We start from the raw sequence: 14930 nt of genomic DNA on the forward strand, positions 1-14930 counted from the left end.
TGAGTTAGATGAAGGAGAGAGGCCATCAGCGGACTCTGACCCTGGGAGGCCAGAGAAAAGGCGAGAATCCAGAGGAGCCACCAACCCGAGGCAGACATTCCCAAGCAGCCGGGACGCTGAGAGCGCCGGCGGCGGGCGACCAGGGGGCCGGGCGCTGCGCCGATTTGGCCCATTCGTCAAAAGAAGACACTTGCACAAAGTTGGCCCCCTCCCCTTCTGTGCCCTCCCCCAGCCCCGGGGCCTCAGCTCCCTATGTGTTAACGGGCGGTTCAAATTCTCCCCCCCACCCCCGCAAAAAAAAAAAAAAAAAAAAAAAAAAACGAGGTCGAACCGGGGATTAGAAAAGAGAGGGAAAAAAAAAAAATATTCGTTGGCGATTTCTTTTCGTTACTGGTCCTCCGCTCCCTTCCGCCCTGGCCCCCTTCCCTCCTCATGAATAAAAGAAAAGTCCGAACCTATCAGATCTCGTCCGCCGCCTCCCCCCCGCGCCCCCCCCCCCATTGCCGACCCTCTCCGTACTCCAGTGGAGCACTTCTGCACAACTTACCCAGCGGATCACTCGCCCCCTCGCTTCCCCTCTTCGCTTCCCAACCCCGTCACCCCCTGTCGCCTCCCCTCAAGCCCCGAAACTCGAGAGCCACCGCCTTCCCTCCCCGAGCCTTGTGGGGGGCGGGGTGCGAGCGCGGGTGTGAGAGGGAGTCGTGAGTGTGGTCCGGAGAAAGGCGTGGAGAGCAGTGCGGGGAGGGAGCGCGCGGGCGCGAGGAAAAATATATAAATAAATACGGAGGAGAATCCACTCGGCAGCCTCTGGGCGCAGAAACTTTGGCCCGGAGCGCGAGAGCGCGCCGCTGTCAGTGCGAGGCCGGGGCCCTGCCCTGCGGCCGCGTCCCCCCGAGTCCCGCTCGGCCGCCCGGCCTCCCCTCCCGGTTCCGCCCGGCGCGTCCGCCCGCACAACTTCTGGCCGCGCGGAGCGGGCAGAGGCGGACTTGGGGTTGCTGTGTTTGTTTGTTTGAACTTCCTTGTCACCACCTTCCCTCCCCCCCCCCAACCTCCGCCCCCACCTCGCCCCCCTCCCCTGCTTCTGGACGCGTTCGACTGCAGCCCGGGGTGGGGGGTGGGGGTAGGCAGCGTGTGTGCAGGGGAGGAGGGGGAAGAGGTTAAAAAAAGAGAAGTGGAAGAAGAAGGAAAGAAAGAGATCGCAGCGGGGGTAAAGGCAGCGGACGGGAAGCGATTTTGGCCGACGCTGGACTCGTCCGCGGCGTGCGCAGGCATGGCGGCCCTTCCCGGCACCGTCCCGAGGATGATGCGGCCGGCTCCGGGGCAGAACTATCCCCGCACCGGATTCCCTCTGGAAGGTAAGAGCGCCTGGGCTCGCCGCGCCTCCGCTCCTCCGCCGGGAACCCGAGGTCCTTGCAGAGGCAGCGATGTCCCGGGGTGGTGGCGGCGCCCGCGGCAGCGGGAAGGGAAGGGGGTCCCCTTCTCTTCTGGGGACCGAGTCCGGGGCGCTGGACCCCCGGAAGTTTCGGGGGCCGACACTTGTCCGTTTTTGCGCGGCTTTCGGTGACCGGCGGCCTTCCCCCGCAGGGCGGAACTCCCGGCAGATCTCGGCCCCGAGTAAATTTCAAGTCCTAGCGAATTTCAGGTCGTGGCCACTATTTTCAGACACTTTCCCCGCGGTTACTTTCTCAGCTCTCTGCGCTCGCCGGCTACAGCGCTTTCTACTCTCGGTTTTGAACTGTTCCTTTTTTCAGTCCTGGTATGGTCCTCCAATCCCTTTTATTTCGAAATACCAGCCATGTGCGGACAGCGTCTAGAAAGGCTATCCGCTTCTTCCAAAGCACCAGACAGAAATTCCTGCCTTTGGGTTACAAAACAAACTAATTTGAAATAATAAATAGTAACGATTTTTCCCCCAAAAAAACTTTTCGCTTGGGCTTCGGAACTCCGCAACTCTCCTAGGAGAGACCCTCAGGACGGTGAGCGGGCACCGCAGTGTCCGGACAAGGGGAAAAGGTGAATTCTGTGATGTGTCCTCCGTCAGTACCCAGCACCGGGGGTGAGCAGAGAGGACTGGCAGTGCTCGGTTCCAGGCTGGAGGAAAGAGGGGGATCGCGCTGCCAAGACCCTTCCCTGCGTTTTGGTTTTGTTTTCTTCTTAAACTAACGGAAGGCCATCGACCTGTCAACAAACCCAGGGATCCCTGGGTTTCTGGGGGTGGGTAGCCCAGGGTGTCCTACAGAAGTGGTGAGAGATAGGTGCCACTTTCATTTTTTAATTACTCTTCTTGTAATTGTACGAGCCCCTTGTGCGTGAGGAAGGGTAAAGGAGGCGGGGAGGGGGTGGGCGGGCAGGCAGCCTGCAATCTGGGGAGGGAGGGGTCCCTCTGGCAGCGAGATGGTGCGGGTCCCTGAATTAGACTGAGGCGAAGAGAGTGGCTCCGTGATCAAGTGCGCGCCTGCAGCCACGCAGGCGGGAGAGCGCACAAGCCCGGGGATTTGCCGTAGCACTCTCCTGTAGCGAATGCAAGTAAAACAGGCGGCCGAGGACGCACAGCGGATTAGAACAATATTTGCCCAACATGACGGAGAATACTGAGGAGAGCCGAGCGCCGGTCGCTAAAGAGGCTCTTGAATATAAAGTTGGGCGCTGGAGAGCTCTCCAGCGCTAATGGCATATCCCGCCGCGGAGACCGAGTGACTCTGACTTGGCGACGCACGATTTCTGATTAAATCCGAGGGTGGCTTCAGACACCTACTTTTACAAAGAGAGGTGGGGGGACCAGGCGCGCGAGGGAGGAGGCGGTAGGAACGGCTGGGCAGCCGAGCCCCTTCTCGCCTCCTCCCTTCCAATTACACTGGCAGCTCCCTCCACTCCGGCGTCTGTGAAATCGTTCTAATCTGCCAGATCTCCGCAGCCGCCTGGTCCCCAAATTGGGGGAATGGAGGCCGGATTAGTGCACCGGGTGCCCCCCAACCTTATGTGAGGAAATTGTGTAGACTTTGCATTAAGGCTTCTGAGGAGCTCTCCCCTCCCAGGCACACTACAGCAGGGGTGCCTGTCTCCCCGGTTCCCAAAGTCCCCCACACTGGGAGACGCTGGCCCATCCTGTACCACCCTCACAGAGCCTACAGGGACCGAGTCTGGATTTCTGAACCCAAATAAGTATTTGATATGGGAGCTTGCTGACAGCGGAGCATTGCCCCCAAATTGCCCCCAAACGAAATTAGAACTTTGAGAGGCGTTGGAACCATGGGGAGTCCCTCGGGGGACAGCCAGGTGACCCCAGAGGCAGTGACCAACAGCATCGTGTCACCAGTTCCTCGCTGTTCAATTATAAGTAGGAAGACCTGCTGTCCAGGCTAGGACTGTAAATTCTGGTAATTAACCAGCCTCTTCTGGCTCCCCCCAAAATGGATCAATCTTGACCACTTAAGGCATGGAAATGACCAGTGAGAGGGGGCCACCTCTCACTAGCCATTGGCCTCCCTAAGAGGCAGGCAGACCTGTGTCCCAAACTGCATCCTGGGGGATGGAGCCACTGGACCCCCAGACTCCCAAGACTCCACCAGCCTCTTGGCTCTGCTCTCTCCCTCCCATTCACAGAAGCTTCAGATCCCTCATTCCCCGTACTGTGCCCGGAGTGGGGGCACACAGCATCTGGGGGACTGAAGCCGCCAGCTATGACTCTCTCCATCCTCCCAGGACCCTCTCTCAGCTTTCTGACAGTTTTTTCCTGACCTCTGAACAGCCACACCTCCAAATGGGGGGGAACCCGCACACCCTCTGTCAGGGGTCTTGGGGCTCACAAAACTGGAGTCAAGGGGCGCTCTCACTGTCTCATCCGCATTCACACCCCGTGCCTCTCTCCTTCCTCATTTCCCCTCACTCCTCCAGTGTCCACACCACTTGGCCAAGGCCGGGTCAATCAGCTTGGTGGGGTCTTCATCAACGGACGACCCCTGCCTAACCACATCCGCCACAAGATCGTGGAGATGGCCCACCACGGCATCCGGCCCTGTGTCATCTCCCGCCAGCTGCGTGTCTCCCATGGCTGCGTCTCCAAGATTCTCTGCCGCTACCAGGAGACTGGGTCCATCCGTCCTGGGGCCATCGGCGGCAGCAAGCCCAGAGTGAGTGTCTCTGCTGCAGAACTGGCAGTCGGCCTTCCCATAGTTGGGGGATCCTGGCTGTGGCCCCTTTCACTTCCTTCTGTCATCCAGTGCCACTGGGGTGTCCATATGCTTCTTAAGAAAAGTACAGGAAGAGAGTATCCTCACCCCCAGATATCCCCCTCATTATTTGGATTTCTAGGGGATAAGATAACTGAGGTTCCATGTTGTCCAGGACTTTGAGGCCAATGAGCCATCCCCTGGGCTGCTCCTACATCGGCCCAGACCACCAGCATCATCCCAGACCAGGGGAACTGTCCCCTCGGTCTTGCCTGAAGTAGTGAGTGAGGTGGGGGGAGGGGGGGATCCACCAATAAGGACTTTCAGGAGTCCTTATTAGGTCCTATCTTATTACCTGTCACTACCCTATGCACCGGGCTGCCTTCCTTGAAGGCAGGCACAGGTTTTGTGGAAGGGTAAAGCCAATCTCAGAAGGGGGGTCGGGGGGAGGGACATGGGATCCAGAGCCACCAGCCTGGCCCGGGGCTCTTGGGAGTTTGGTATTAAAAGTGCCTCCCTCTCCCCACCTCGTCTCTCTCCACTCCTGCTCCCCCACCTCCACCTCTGAAGCAGGTGGCGACTCCGGATGTGGAGAAAAAGATCGAGGAATACAAGAGGGAAAACCCAGGCATGTTCAGCTGGGAGATCCGAGACAGGCTACTGAAGGACGGACACTGTGACCGCAGCACGGTGCCCTCAGGTGAGAAGGCAGCTAGCTAAGCCGGGCACAGCACGGTCTGGCTCAGCTCGGGCTGTGCAGGGCTGGAGGTCGGACAGGACGGAAGGCGATGAATGATGGGGAGCGCCAAGGAAAGTTGTGAGGAAAGAGAGCAGGAGGGCAGAGTTAGAGCAAAGGAGGGAATCAAAACCGAAAGGAAAATGGAGGGAGGAGAGAAGGAAAGAAAGAAAAAATTAGGAAAGACAGAGAAAGGAGAAGGAAGAAAGACAGGGAGAAGGAGAGAAGGGAAGGGTTGTCCTAGGTTGTCCTAGGAGGGTTGATCTCCTTGGGCTCCCTGGACCCCTTTCCCCAAGTCACTCTTTCCGCTCTGTTAATGCCACCAGCTGGCAGTGGGTCCCAAATAGGGAGGCTCTCCACCACACTGCCCGTGAGGCAGCAAGTGGCCTGGGGTGGACATTCATGTGTGCACGTGTGCCAGGGGGGAGGAGGGCATCCAGGCATGCGAGATGGGGACACACACCTGCTGTAGGGGTGGCAGTCACAGGGGCTGGAGGGCCTCTGGCAAGGTCCTGGGGAAGTGGGCGTGGGTGTGAGTGCATCTAGGGGTTGTGACCTGTTAGGGACAAGTGTGTGCAAGGGGGAGCATAGGAATGCCACTGTGAGTGTGTCCCAGGTGAGTCCCCTTCCCTAGCCAGCGACTGCACTTGGCTGTAAATGCTTAAATGGCGGGGGTGGGGGGGGTTGGGTGGTGGTTGTCAGTGGGTGTGAGTCCCCTTGCCGTGCGTGGCTCTCTCCCAGGGACCCAGGTCGCCTGGGTCCGCTGCCCCAACAACTTATACTTGCTCTTTTGCCTTTGAATTTCTGAGGTTTAGTGAGTTCGATTAGCCGCGTGCTCAGAATCAAGTTCGGGAAGAAAGAGGAGGAGGAGGAAGCGGACAAGAAGGAGGACGACGGTGAGAAGAAAGCCAAGCACAGCATCGATGGCATCCTGGGCGACAAAGGTAGGGACTCTCCGGGGGGGTCTCCACCGCCGAACCCCGCGTCCCCGCGCGAGATCGTGCGGACCAGTGAGTAGTTCGCTTCCGCCGCTCAGGGCTAGCGACCGCACTTTAGCGGGAGGACTCGCAGCCCCCGAGGCAGCCGGGACCCTCCGGGTTTGCGGAGAGCGCCCCCTCGGTGCGCCCCGGACCAGGGCAGAAGGCGGAGCCGGGGCGCAGACGGGCCTCGGCGTCCCCGCGGAGCCGGCTGCAGGTTGGTGCACTGCGCGCCTCCGAGTGCGCAAGCCCCGCGCGCAGGGCCTGGCTGAGCGCTCCCGGGCGTGTGCCCTGCGGGGCCGGCGTTTTGGCGGCGAGTCCCTGTGTGGATCTATTATTTATAGGACGCTTGGACAAGGGGGCGGGGGGCGAGGAAGGAGGAGCCGGCCTACGGCTCCCTAAATGAATTTGTTAACCAGACCCGCACACGCTCTCTAAACGGTCCCTTGAAACCCTGCCTGACAGTTGACTGACCGCTGCAATCAATAAAAATTAGCGAGGGCCGCCGCCTAAGCCTCAGCCCGGCGTTGCCAGGGGCCCGAACCGAGACAGTGCCGGCTGGGTGCAGACGGGCGCACCGGTCAGCGCTTGCCTCTGGCGGGGCCAGGCGTGGAGGCCAAGTTCCCCCAAGGCCCAGGATCGGAGGATCTCTCAGGCGGGGAGAAAGCTTCCGCCGGCACCCACCCTCTCCCCTCGTGCAGCTCCGCCGCCCCGCCGGCTGGGGTCGGGGCCTTGCGTCCTGCTTTTTCTCCTGGTCGGCTAGGGAAGGCGTTTATCTTTCAAGCGCCTGCACGCCCGGGAAAGGGGCGTGTGCTTTTGTTTCTTGAGGGGTGTGGTGGGGGGAGTGTTCCACATTACCGGCCCCCCTGAACTTCTCTTTGAGACTTGGTCAGTGTGCCTTAAATGGGGGAAAGGGTTGAGAAACAGAAGTAGAAGGCCCAGAGTCACAAAGACTGGCTGGGGAAAAGAGGAAGCCCACAAACGGGCATGCCGGGAGGCAGCAGGCAGACGGGAAAGATAGTGGTCCGGCAAGCCTGCAAAGCGGTAGCTTTGGAAAAAGTGGGGGAGTGCCCCAAACTTGGAAACTTGCAAGGAGCACATTTGGCTTGAATTCCTTTCCAGAGGTGTCTGGAGATACCCCTCTTCTCGCTTCCCGTGAACTCCTAGCCCAGGTCTCTCTCTCTCTCTGCAGTTGTCAGTAGTGTCTCCCAACCTTGAAGATGAACTTCACAGACAAAGCCCGCTTCCAAAGACAACACCCAGGGAGGCCCAGCCCCCACAGGCCTGGTGGAGGGGGAAGGTGGGAGGAGGGGCAGGAGCAGCCCCTTTGAGAGAGGAGCCGAGAGCTGGGGAAGGGGCGGGCTATTGACATTCAGGGCCCCAAGTGGAGCCCAGTCCCGCCAGGGACAAAAGGGCGAGGGAAGAAAGGGAGCGAGCTGTGCCTGGCACCCCGCTGTGCCCGGCCCGCCTCGGAGCCCCGGGTCTTCAGTGGGAAGCCGCCTGGTGCAGCTCAGGAGCCCCTGGCTTGGACAAGGCAGCCCAGAGCCCTGGGACCCCTGCAAGGGCGGGGGAACCCATTCCTGACTTCAGTTTGTATCAGAAAGGGACTTGGTTGGGCTTCTTTTTTGTGGGGTGGGACACGTTGAACTTGAAATGATCTTTCCTGGTGAAATACCACACAGCAGACACCGTTTCTGAGAAGTACCGGGCAGAAGCAGAAGGAAGTTTGGTTTTATTTGCCGAGATTTTAGGGTGTGTGTGTGTGTGTGTGTGTGTGTGTGTGTGGCGGGGGTGGGGGTGCCCAGCTCAGTCTGTGAGGAAGCAAAATAGGTAAGTGTCTTCTGAGAAAGAAGGAAAGAAGAGGCAGGGGTAGAAAGCCTGAGCTTTGGGGATCCCTCTGGCTCCAGGGAGTTCGGGCGCTTCTGGCGTTGGCCAGGGTTTATAAAACCGGCTCACAGACAGCTTCGCTGGAGAGAGGATTTCCCTGCAGCAGAACCAGGAAGCTCCAAATCTCCAAGGGTTTAGAAGGAGCCTGCTGGTTCCAACGGGAAGGCAGAGGGCACAGGAGCTGCAGAAATGAAACGGAATCCTTGGGTCCGGTATCCAGAGAGCCTGGCAGGTTTTGAGTGACAGTGGGCACATCCAACGCGGGGGCCATGAGCTCCATGGCTGTGTAAAAATGCATGTGACTCTCCGTGTGGCTGTTTGCCCGTGGGCCTTTGGATCATTGTGCCGTGGGTAGTATTCTGTGCAGGTGGGGGTGGGGTTCTGCGTGGATGCGCAGGGTGATTGGACACGGGTGTGAATGAGCAGAATGACAGTGGGGATGAGGGATGGTCGTCTGTCCACCCCCCCAACAGAACATATCAACCCCCTGAGTACCTGGGGGCAGTAGGCAAGCATCCCAGTGAACCACCCAGCTGGAACCTCTCCTCTCTCTCCCAGGCCCCAGCCATCAGTTTCATGGCCAAGTTAAAGAGGAGAAGACCTCCTAACCTCCACCCAAGTCGACCAGGTGGGGAGAGGCAGAGAAGCCTTAAAGGGCAGAGCAGGGGGAGGGGTGCACACCCACAAACTTTGTTTTGGTTTCTTGCTTGTGACAAACGCTTTCTCCGGAGGGGTTGCCCCTCTCATGGCGGGGAGCCTTCCAAGAAGGGGTTTAAGAGCTCTCCTCTTTAAGCGCTAAAGAGAGATCCCTCCCTGAGTCCGTTTTTCCCTATCGTCCGCTTGGCATTTAATAATGTTAAGACTTATTAGAGCTGGTAATGAAAACTGGGGCTGCTGAATAGGAAACTGTGTTGCAGAAGGGTGTTATAGCTCCCAGGCATGGTAAGAAACTATTTATCCGCAATCAGTCCTCACTCTCGGAGTTTGAAGCACAAACGTTAAGTTGAAGGGTTTTAAAGCAGATTAAATTGAGCCTTTATTTCTGTGCACTTTCATCTCTGAACAGCTCACTCCTGCTCCCCTTGGGCTGATATTCATGAGGCTGTTCATATTTTTTTTTTTTTTTTTTTTTGCTCTTATCCTTGTTAAGACTGAGTTATTAGGATTGTTGGTTGTGAGAATTTCAGACTGCAGCGGATAGGGGCTCCAGCCGTGCTCTGCTCACCTGGAGAGGGAAATGGACAGTTCCTTGCCCTCATCCACTTGGACTCTCTTCTCCTCACCCCTTCTCCGGGGACCAGGGGAGAGACACAGGACAGAGACCCCAACCGGGAAAGGATTTAAGACGAATGGGAAAGGAAAAGCTTTTCCTAGTTTGAGCCCAGGGAGAGTCTGGTGGGAAATTTGAAAAGGGGTTGCAAAAAGTCAAACCGTTTCTCTGAGGGAAGAAATAGCAAAATAAAATAAAATTAAATTAAATTAAATTAAAATGCAGTAACAACAGCAATAAACAGTAAGAACACCAAAGCCTCGTGCATCTGACAATGTACAAACTTGGGCTGAAACTGACCAGATCAGACATGGGGCTCCACCTGGGTCTCTAGGGTACAATACCCAGAGAGGTCACAATTAATAGGAAATAATGGAGGGGGTCGCAGTATTTAAAAGAAGAAGAGCGAGTGTGCATTTCCTCTATGGGGAGAAGTGCCATGGCCAAAGTCCATCCAAGATTCGCCGACCTCCCGGGTTTGAAAGACCATCCCAGGTGGGGGCCGAAGGTGGTGTGTGTGAGGCAGATCTGGGTTTCTGTGCATTTTTCCTTCATTTATTTTTAAAGCAGCAAACGTACAGGTGTGGAGTGGGAGATGACGGAGAAGGCTCGGAAAGGGAGGGAGAGCCCGAAGTGTCGGTTTTAGACACTTGTAAAAGGAGGTGGGAAACAATTTAATTTGGCAGCGCCGCTAGCTGCTAATGCGGTTTTCGGTCGTTTGCTACCCTGGAGGAAGCTGTTTTGATTGTGTGTACAAGGACCTGCCAAATTTAATTAGGCTCCGGGGGAGCACATGAATAGGGGAAGGGGGCAAGGCTCCCCTCAGCACACACCGTTTATTTTTTTTTTCCCCCAGCTTCACACCTGGAAGGGGCATTGTTTACCGGATAGGCAAGAGCGCCCGGCCGAGGGAAGGGGAGGAGGTGCAGAGAGAGGGGCCTGGGAAGAGGGAGCGAGGGAGGGGACGAAGATAGTCCATTTATCAAGAAACAATCTGCATTGATTTAAACCAACAAGTTCCCTCCTCTGTAAATGTGTGTTTAGAGAAAGGTAATTGACACTCCACCATATCAAAGGATTACCCCGGGTTGGCAATCTAATCAAACAGAGTCCAGGCGGGATTTGAGGCTGTTCAGAGTGGGATCAGCTTCGCATAATGGGGGCTCGGAGGAAGATGGGAGGGTGTCAGGCAATTCCCCGGCTTTAGGCTGCACTCCGCGGTGGATAGGCAGTGAGACCAGAGGGAGAGAGGGGAGGGGGCGTGGGGGATGGGGGGAGCAGAGAGGGGGCGAGCCCACACTGGGCTGACAAGACTCCCCCCTTTCTTCCCTCCATCCCCCCGACCGAAGAAGAGAGCGGGGAAGGAGGGAGCTGAGACTCACGGAGAACAACAATGAGATAAGTATTACAAAGGCAAACACTGGCGCTCGCTCGCTCGCTCGCAGCCCCGGAACCCGCGGTACATAAACAAAGTCGGCAAACTGTTTGCCAGATAAACTCGTGCCTAAATCGAGTGTGACGGGCAAGGAGAGTAGAGACAGAAGGAGATAAGGTTGGAGGGGGAATGAACGAACGTAATCTAATAGAAGACATTTAGCAAACAAAGTTGAAACAAGGGAGAACAGGCGATCGGAAGGTAATTATCCGCCCCAGAGATGGAGGGAAGACTTTGGAGGGCTGGGGGTGCGGTGGCGGGGGGGGGGGGGGGGGGGAGGGGAGCCAGGAGCCGTGCAAGAGCTGCGTGTTTGAGGGGGGTGTCTTTGGGACTCCAAGGGGGACCGGGAGAGGGTCCCCAGGGCCTGCAGAGGAAGGGCTGGGCTCCCAGATTGAGGATCCCGTGCAGCTCCAGTCTCCCCAACGCGTTTCTAAACGGGGTGGGGGTCCCCCGCCGCGAAGGTGTGCGGGTTTTATGTTCACCTCCGGGCACGCACCGCCACATACCGGCTGTTTCGAGGCGTTTGTACCTAAAAGACTCATGTGCGCGGCACAGCCGTGAAAGGAATTAGATATTTACCAGTTTGAAATAAGCCTGGCTAAGAAGAAGAGAGAGAAAGAGAGAGAGAGAGAGAGAGAGGGACATTGAAAAGACGAGGCTGGGGGAAGACTTCAAACGAATTCATCATTTGGAATGGTGGAGGGGAGATTTACCAGACAGTATTGGGAAGTTATTTAGATATTAATAACACATTTTCCTGAGGCGCGACCACGGCAGCCATCTGCGCTGCTCTCCGAGCTATTTGGCTGGGTGAAATATGGGCGTCTCAAATGTTGGGAAGAGATAAGGCAATCAGGCTAACCCTGGTCCTAAGACGCCATCACGGCATTAAACCCGGATTAACCTCCCCCCACCCCCGCCGCCCCCTCCCCTTTCACAGCTTTCCAAATTTTTCAGTGGAATTTACATGGAAGGATTTAAAAGCACATATAACAGTAGCCTTAAAGCAATAAGGTGATTATTTGGGCTTTAAAAAAAAAAAAAAAAAGAATGTCTTTCTGAAAATGATAGTTGTCACACACTACGTTTTATGTAAATAATATTATCTAAAAACATATATATTTTTATATACGGAGGCTGAGCAAATGGGATTTCCTACCAGGCTGCCTCTTTGGAGTTCCCGTCTGCCATCATCGGCCAAGTTGATGAGGGCTTGGTTCCTAATGGGCACCTATAGAAACTTGAAGTGGACCAGGCCCCTGGTTCTGGCCCCAGAGTTCGCCTAAAGCCAGACAGAATTCATACCCACAGAAGAGACCCAGAAGTGCCTGGTGAGGGGAAGCCTTCCTACTGCTATGAGCATCGAAGAGAAGCCCCAAAGGGGAGATGCTCCAGGGACTTAGGGGCCTTGAAGGCCGTGACTACGATGGGGGGGCACATTCCAGGAATTCCAGAAAAATAGCTCTTCTGCCTCTTCTACCCCAGACTAATGAGGTAATTAGGAAACCCAGTTGGGGATGGGGATAAGAGGGGATTGGAAGGTTCGGTTGCCCCCTTCGGTTTTTTGCTGTCCTACGCCTTCCTTCTTTCCCCCCCTCCCCCCAACTCTGGCTGAAAGAGGAAAAGGTGGAAGTGGGGTCAGCGCTTTCTGACCTGCTCCAGAGCGATTGGCCCCCGGCTGGGGTCGGGCAGGGGGGAGGGAGGGAACTTGCCTTCCCAAATCGAATCAAGGCAGAACGGTGACCTAAGGGGGAAACTTCGCCATTAGTAGATAGATCTCTCCAAAACTTCAAACAAAGTGGGGTGGGGGGTGGGGGTGGGGGGGAAGGAGTGGTGAAGCAGGGGAGGCAGAGGCCAGGCGGGGAAGGAGTCCGGAGAGTCAGCCCAGAGGGGACCCGGAGACTGCGAAGGGGAGGAGCCTAGAGGAGGAAGAGAAAGGGTCGAGGGCAAAGGGGAGGTGGGGGCCAAAGGAAGGGGTGTAGGGAAGAGGAGGCCGAAGGAGGGTCGGCTGCACTTGGAACTTCAGCCTTCGGGGAAGAAGAAAGGTTTCCCCTCACTGCAGCTTCGGGAGGGATGAGGGGAAGGGTGTGTTCCCCAGATCATGTCGCCAGGAGGCCCCAAGGCATTCCAGGGCACCTGGGGTGCTCCTGCCTGGCTCTCTCTTGGGCACCTGAGGGAGGGCGGGTTTCAGGGACCCCCGGAGCTCTGCAAGCTTGCTGAGGAAGGCTCCCTCCGGTTTCCCGAGACTGCGGGGCAGCTAATGGTCCAAGTTTTGGTCGCGGGGGCCCTGGCTGGGCGCTGGGTCTGAGCCCAGGTGGAGACCCAGGGAGGGATGGCAGAGACCGGGGAGACGCAGAGCCATGGAGGTGGCACAAGGAAGAGTCAGAAAGGAGGAGACTAGCGAAAGAGGGGAGAGCGAGGGAGAACGCTGCGCGCTCCAAGAATCCACGGGAAGCAGGCCTAGGAGAACCTGCCCAGAGCGTTTGAGGACGCTGAGAAATGCGGAGGGACCGAGAGGGGCGCGGAGCAGCAGGAAGAAAGACAAAAGGACGCAGAGTCACCGAAAGACTGGCCCGGGACAGGCAGATCAGGAGAAACCGCGGGACCTGGAGACAGCCCGCGGGAGAGCGCGGGCGGAGAGGGCGAGCGCGCAAAGCCGGGCGGCGGCGGGAGGCGGGCGAGCCGCTGTCGTCCTTTTGATCCTCGGCGGCTTCCCCTTATCAGAAGCGCTTTCGGTGACACTGGCACAAAGGCGGTTCATCATATTACAGCGCGGCCCGGCGGCTCGCTGCGATCCCGCCGCTTAATTAGAGGCGAGCGAGTCGGGCCAGCGGAGCGGGAGGGAGGCCGACCCCGAGGCGGGGGCCTGAGCTCTGCGCTCCGACTCGGGGCGCTGGGAAGGGGCCGGCCGAGAGCCTGACCCAGTCGGGACTAAGAACGAGGAGGGGGGAGAGCGGGAAACCCTTATTCAGAGCGCTGCTAAATAAACAGGCCTGTCGGGGCCGGGGAGGGGGGGTTCACTGTCGGGAGAGGGAGACTCGCTGCCTTCCGAGTTTTCGCAGCAGCCCCTCTAAGTTCTCAGGTCTGGGGAAGGGATGGCGTGCCAGCCAGCGTCCGCACTCCCGGGCTTCCCACGCTGCCGAGTGGGAGCTGAGTGGAGGCAAGGTTGCAACCCTGGAGAGCTGAAAGTTTCGTGCTGCTCTGGGCCCAGTTCACACCCGCAGGTTCCCAGCGACCGAGAGTCCCCGTTCCCTCCTCGGAGGGCATGCCCTGTCTCCGTCTGAAGCCAACTGAGCTAGGCGGGAGGAATCGGGAGGTCAGAGTGCATTGCGGTGGGCCCAGAAAGGAAGGGTTCTGGAGTCTATCCTGCCCCTAGCTCATAGGCAATGTCATCTTGGACAACTTGCTCAGTTTCTCTGGGTCTCTGTTTTCTCCCATGAAAGCCAGAGAACTGGACTGAGTCAAAGATTCTTGTCCTTTGGGGGAACCCTAGGCCCCTTGGAGAATTGGATAAAATTCGGAAAAACTGGCCAATCACACAAAGCCATTCAGATAGAATTTTGCCAACAGTATAAAGGGGTCTCTGGGTCTCTAGAGGCCACACCCCTTAGGAACCTTGCCTATGCAAGTTTCCCGGTGATTCCAGTGTGTGTCCCCTGGCCCCGCCCCCACTCAGCAGCTCAACCCCAGAGCAGGAGCTCAGGATGAGAGATGATGGAACTGGGGGGGGGGGGGGAGGCGTAGAGTTGAGACTGAAAGCCTGTCCTCCATCTGGTCCTTGCTGCTTCTTTGCCTTTCCAAAACAGAGGCAGCAGAGCCCCCCCCCCCATTCATTTGTTGGAAGCATCCTTTCTGAGGATAAAATGAGCACAAATGCTGTGTTCCCCTTTTTTCTGTTCCAGAAAGAAAGAAAAGAAAGAAAGAAATTAATTTGTTTCAAAGGGTCAATTTCTTCAGTCTATAAAATTTTGTTGAGCACCTACTATGTGCCGGGCATTGTGTTAAGCACCCAGGGGGTACCTTAGAAGTCAGGAAGGTCCCTGCCTTCAGAAAGTTTTGAGCCAGGTGGTTGAGACAGAAAATAAACAAGCTCAGGATGAACAGACCTGACTCAGGGCATGTGTTTCTGTGCATATTTACCTGGGTCTCCGTGTGTACCTGCCCCCTTACCGGCTGGCTGTGTGCTCTGGTGTTTGTGAGTGTTGCCTTTGTGTGTTTGTGCAGATCTGCTGGTGTGTGCAACAATGGGCTATGTCTGGGGCCCGAGCCAGATTTGGCAAGGCAGCCCCCAACGCGGCTATGGGAGCCATAGGCATCCGGCAGGGCTTGGAAGCAACCTGGGTTGGAGCTGAGCAGAGGAGGAAGGAGTAGCCAGGCGGCTGGGCTCCGGAGCCTCTCCCCTTCACTGTGCTCTTTGTTTGCCTCTGAAAAAAGATCAAACAGACCCCAGGCCTGG

At 57.1% G+C, this 14930-nt stretch overlaps 1 protein-coding gene across 2 annotated transcripts in view; it reads left to right on the forward strand.

Annotated features, from left to right (window-relative positions):
- Positions 1 to 1114: 1114 nt before the first annotated feature.
- PAX7 (paired box 7) overlaps positions 1115 to 14930 on the forward strand; it is a 98477-nt gene continuing 84661 nt past the window's right edge. The window contains exons 1-4 of one of the 2 annotated variants that reach the window (XM_082687602.1): positions 1115 to 1355; positions 3895 to 4130; positions 4740 to 4869; positions 5721 to 5849. In XM_082687602.1, coding sequence (XP_082543728.1) covers positions 1271 to 1355; positions 3895 to 4130; positions 4740 to 4869; positions 5721 to 5849 — 580 coding nt within the window. In that variant the 5' untranslated portion in view covers positions 1115 to 1270. Of the gene's footprint in view, positions 1356 to 3894; positions 4131 to 4739; positions 4870 to 5714; positions 5850 to 14930 lie in introns of both variants that reach the window. The other variant, XM_082687601.1, reaches the window with a different exon arrangement.

This window comes from Mustela nivalis, assembly GCF_964662115.1.
Source record: "Mustela nivalis genome assembly, chromosome: 10".
Lineage (NCBI taxonomy): Eukaryota > Metazoa > Chordata > Mammalia > Carnivora > Mustelidae > Mustela > Mustela nivalis.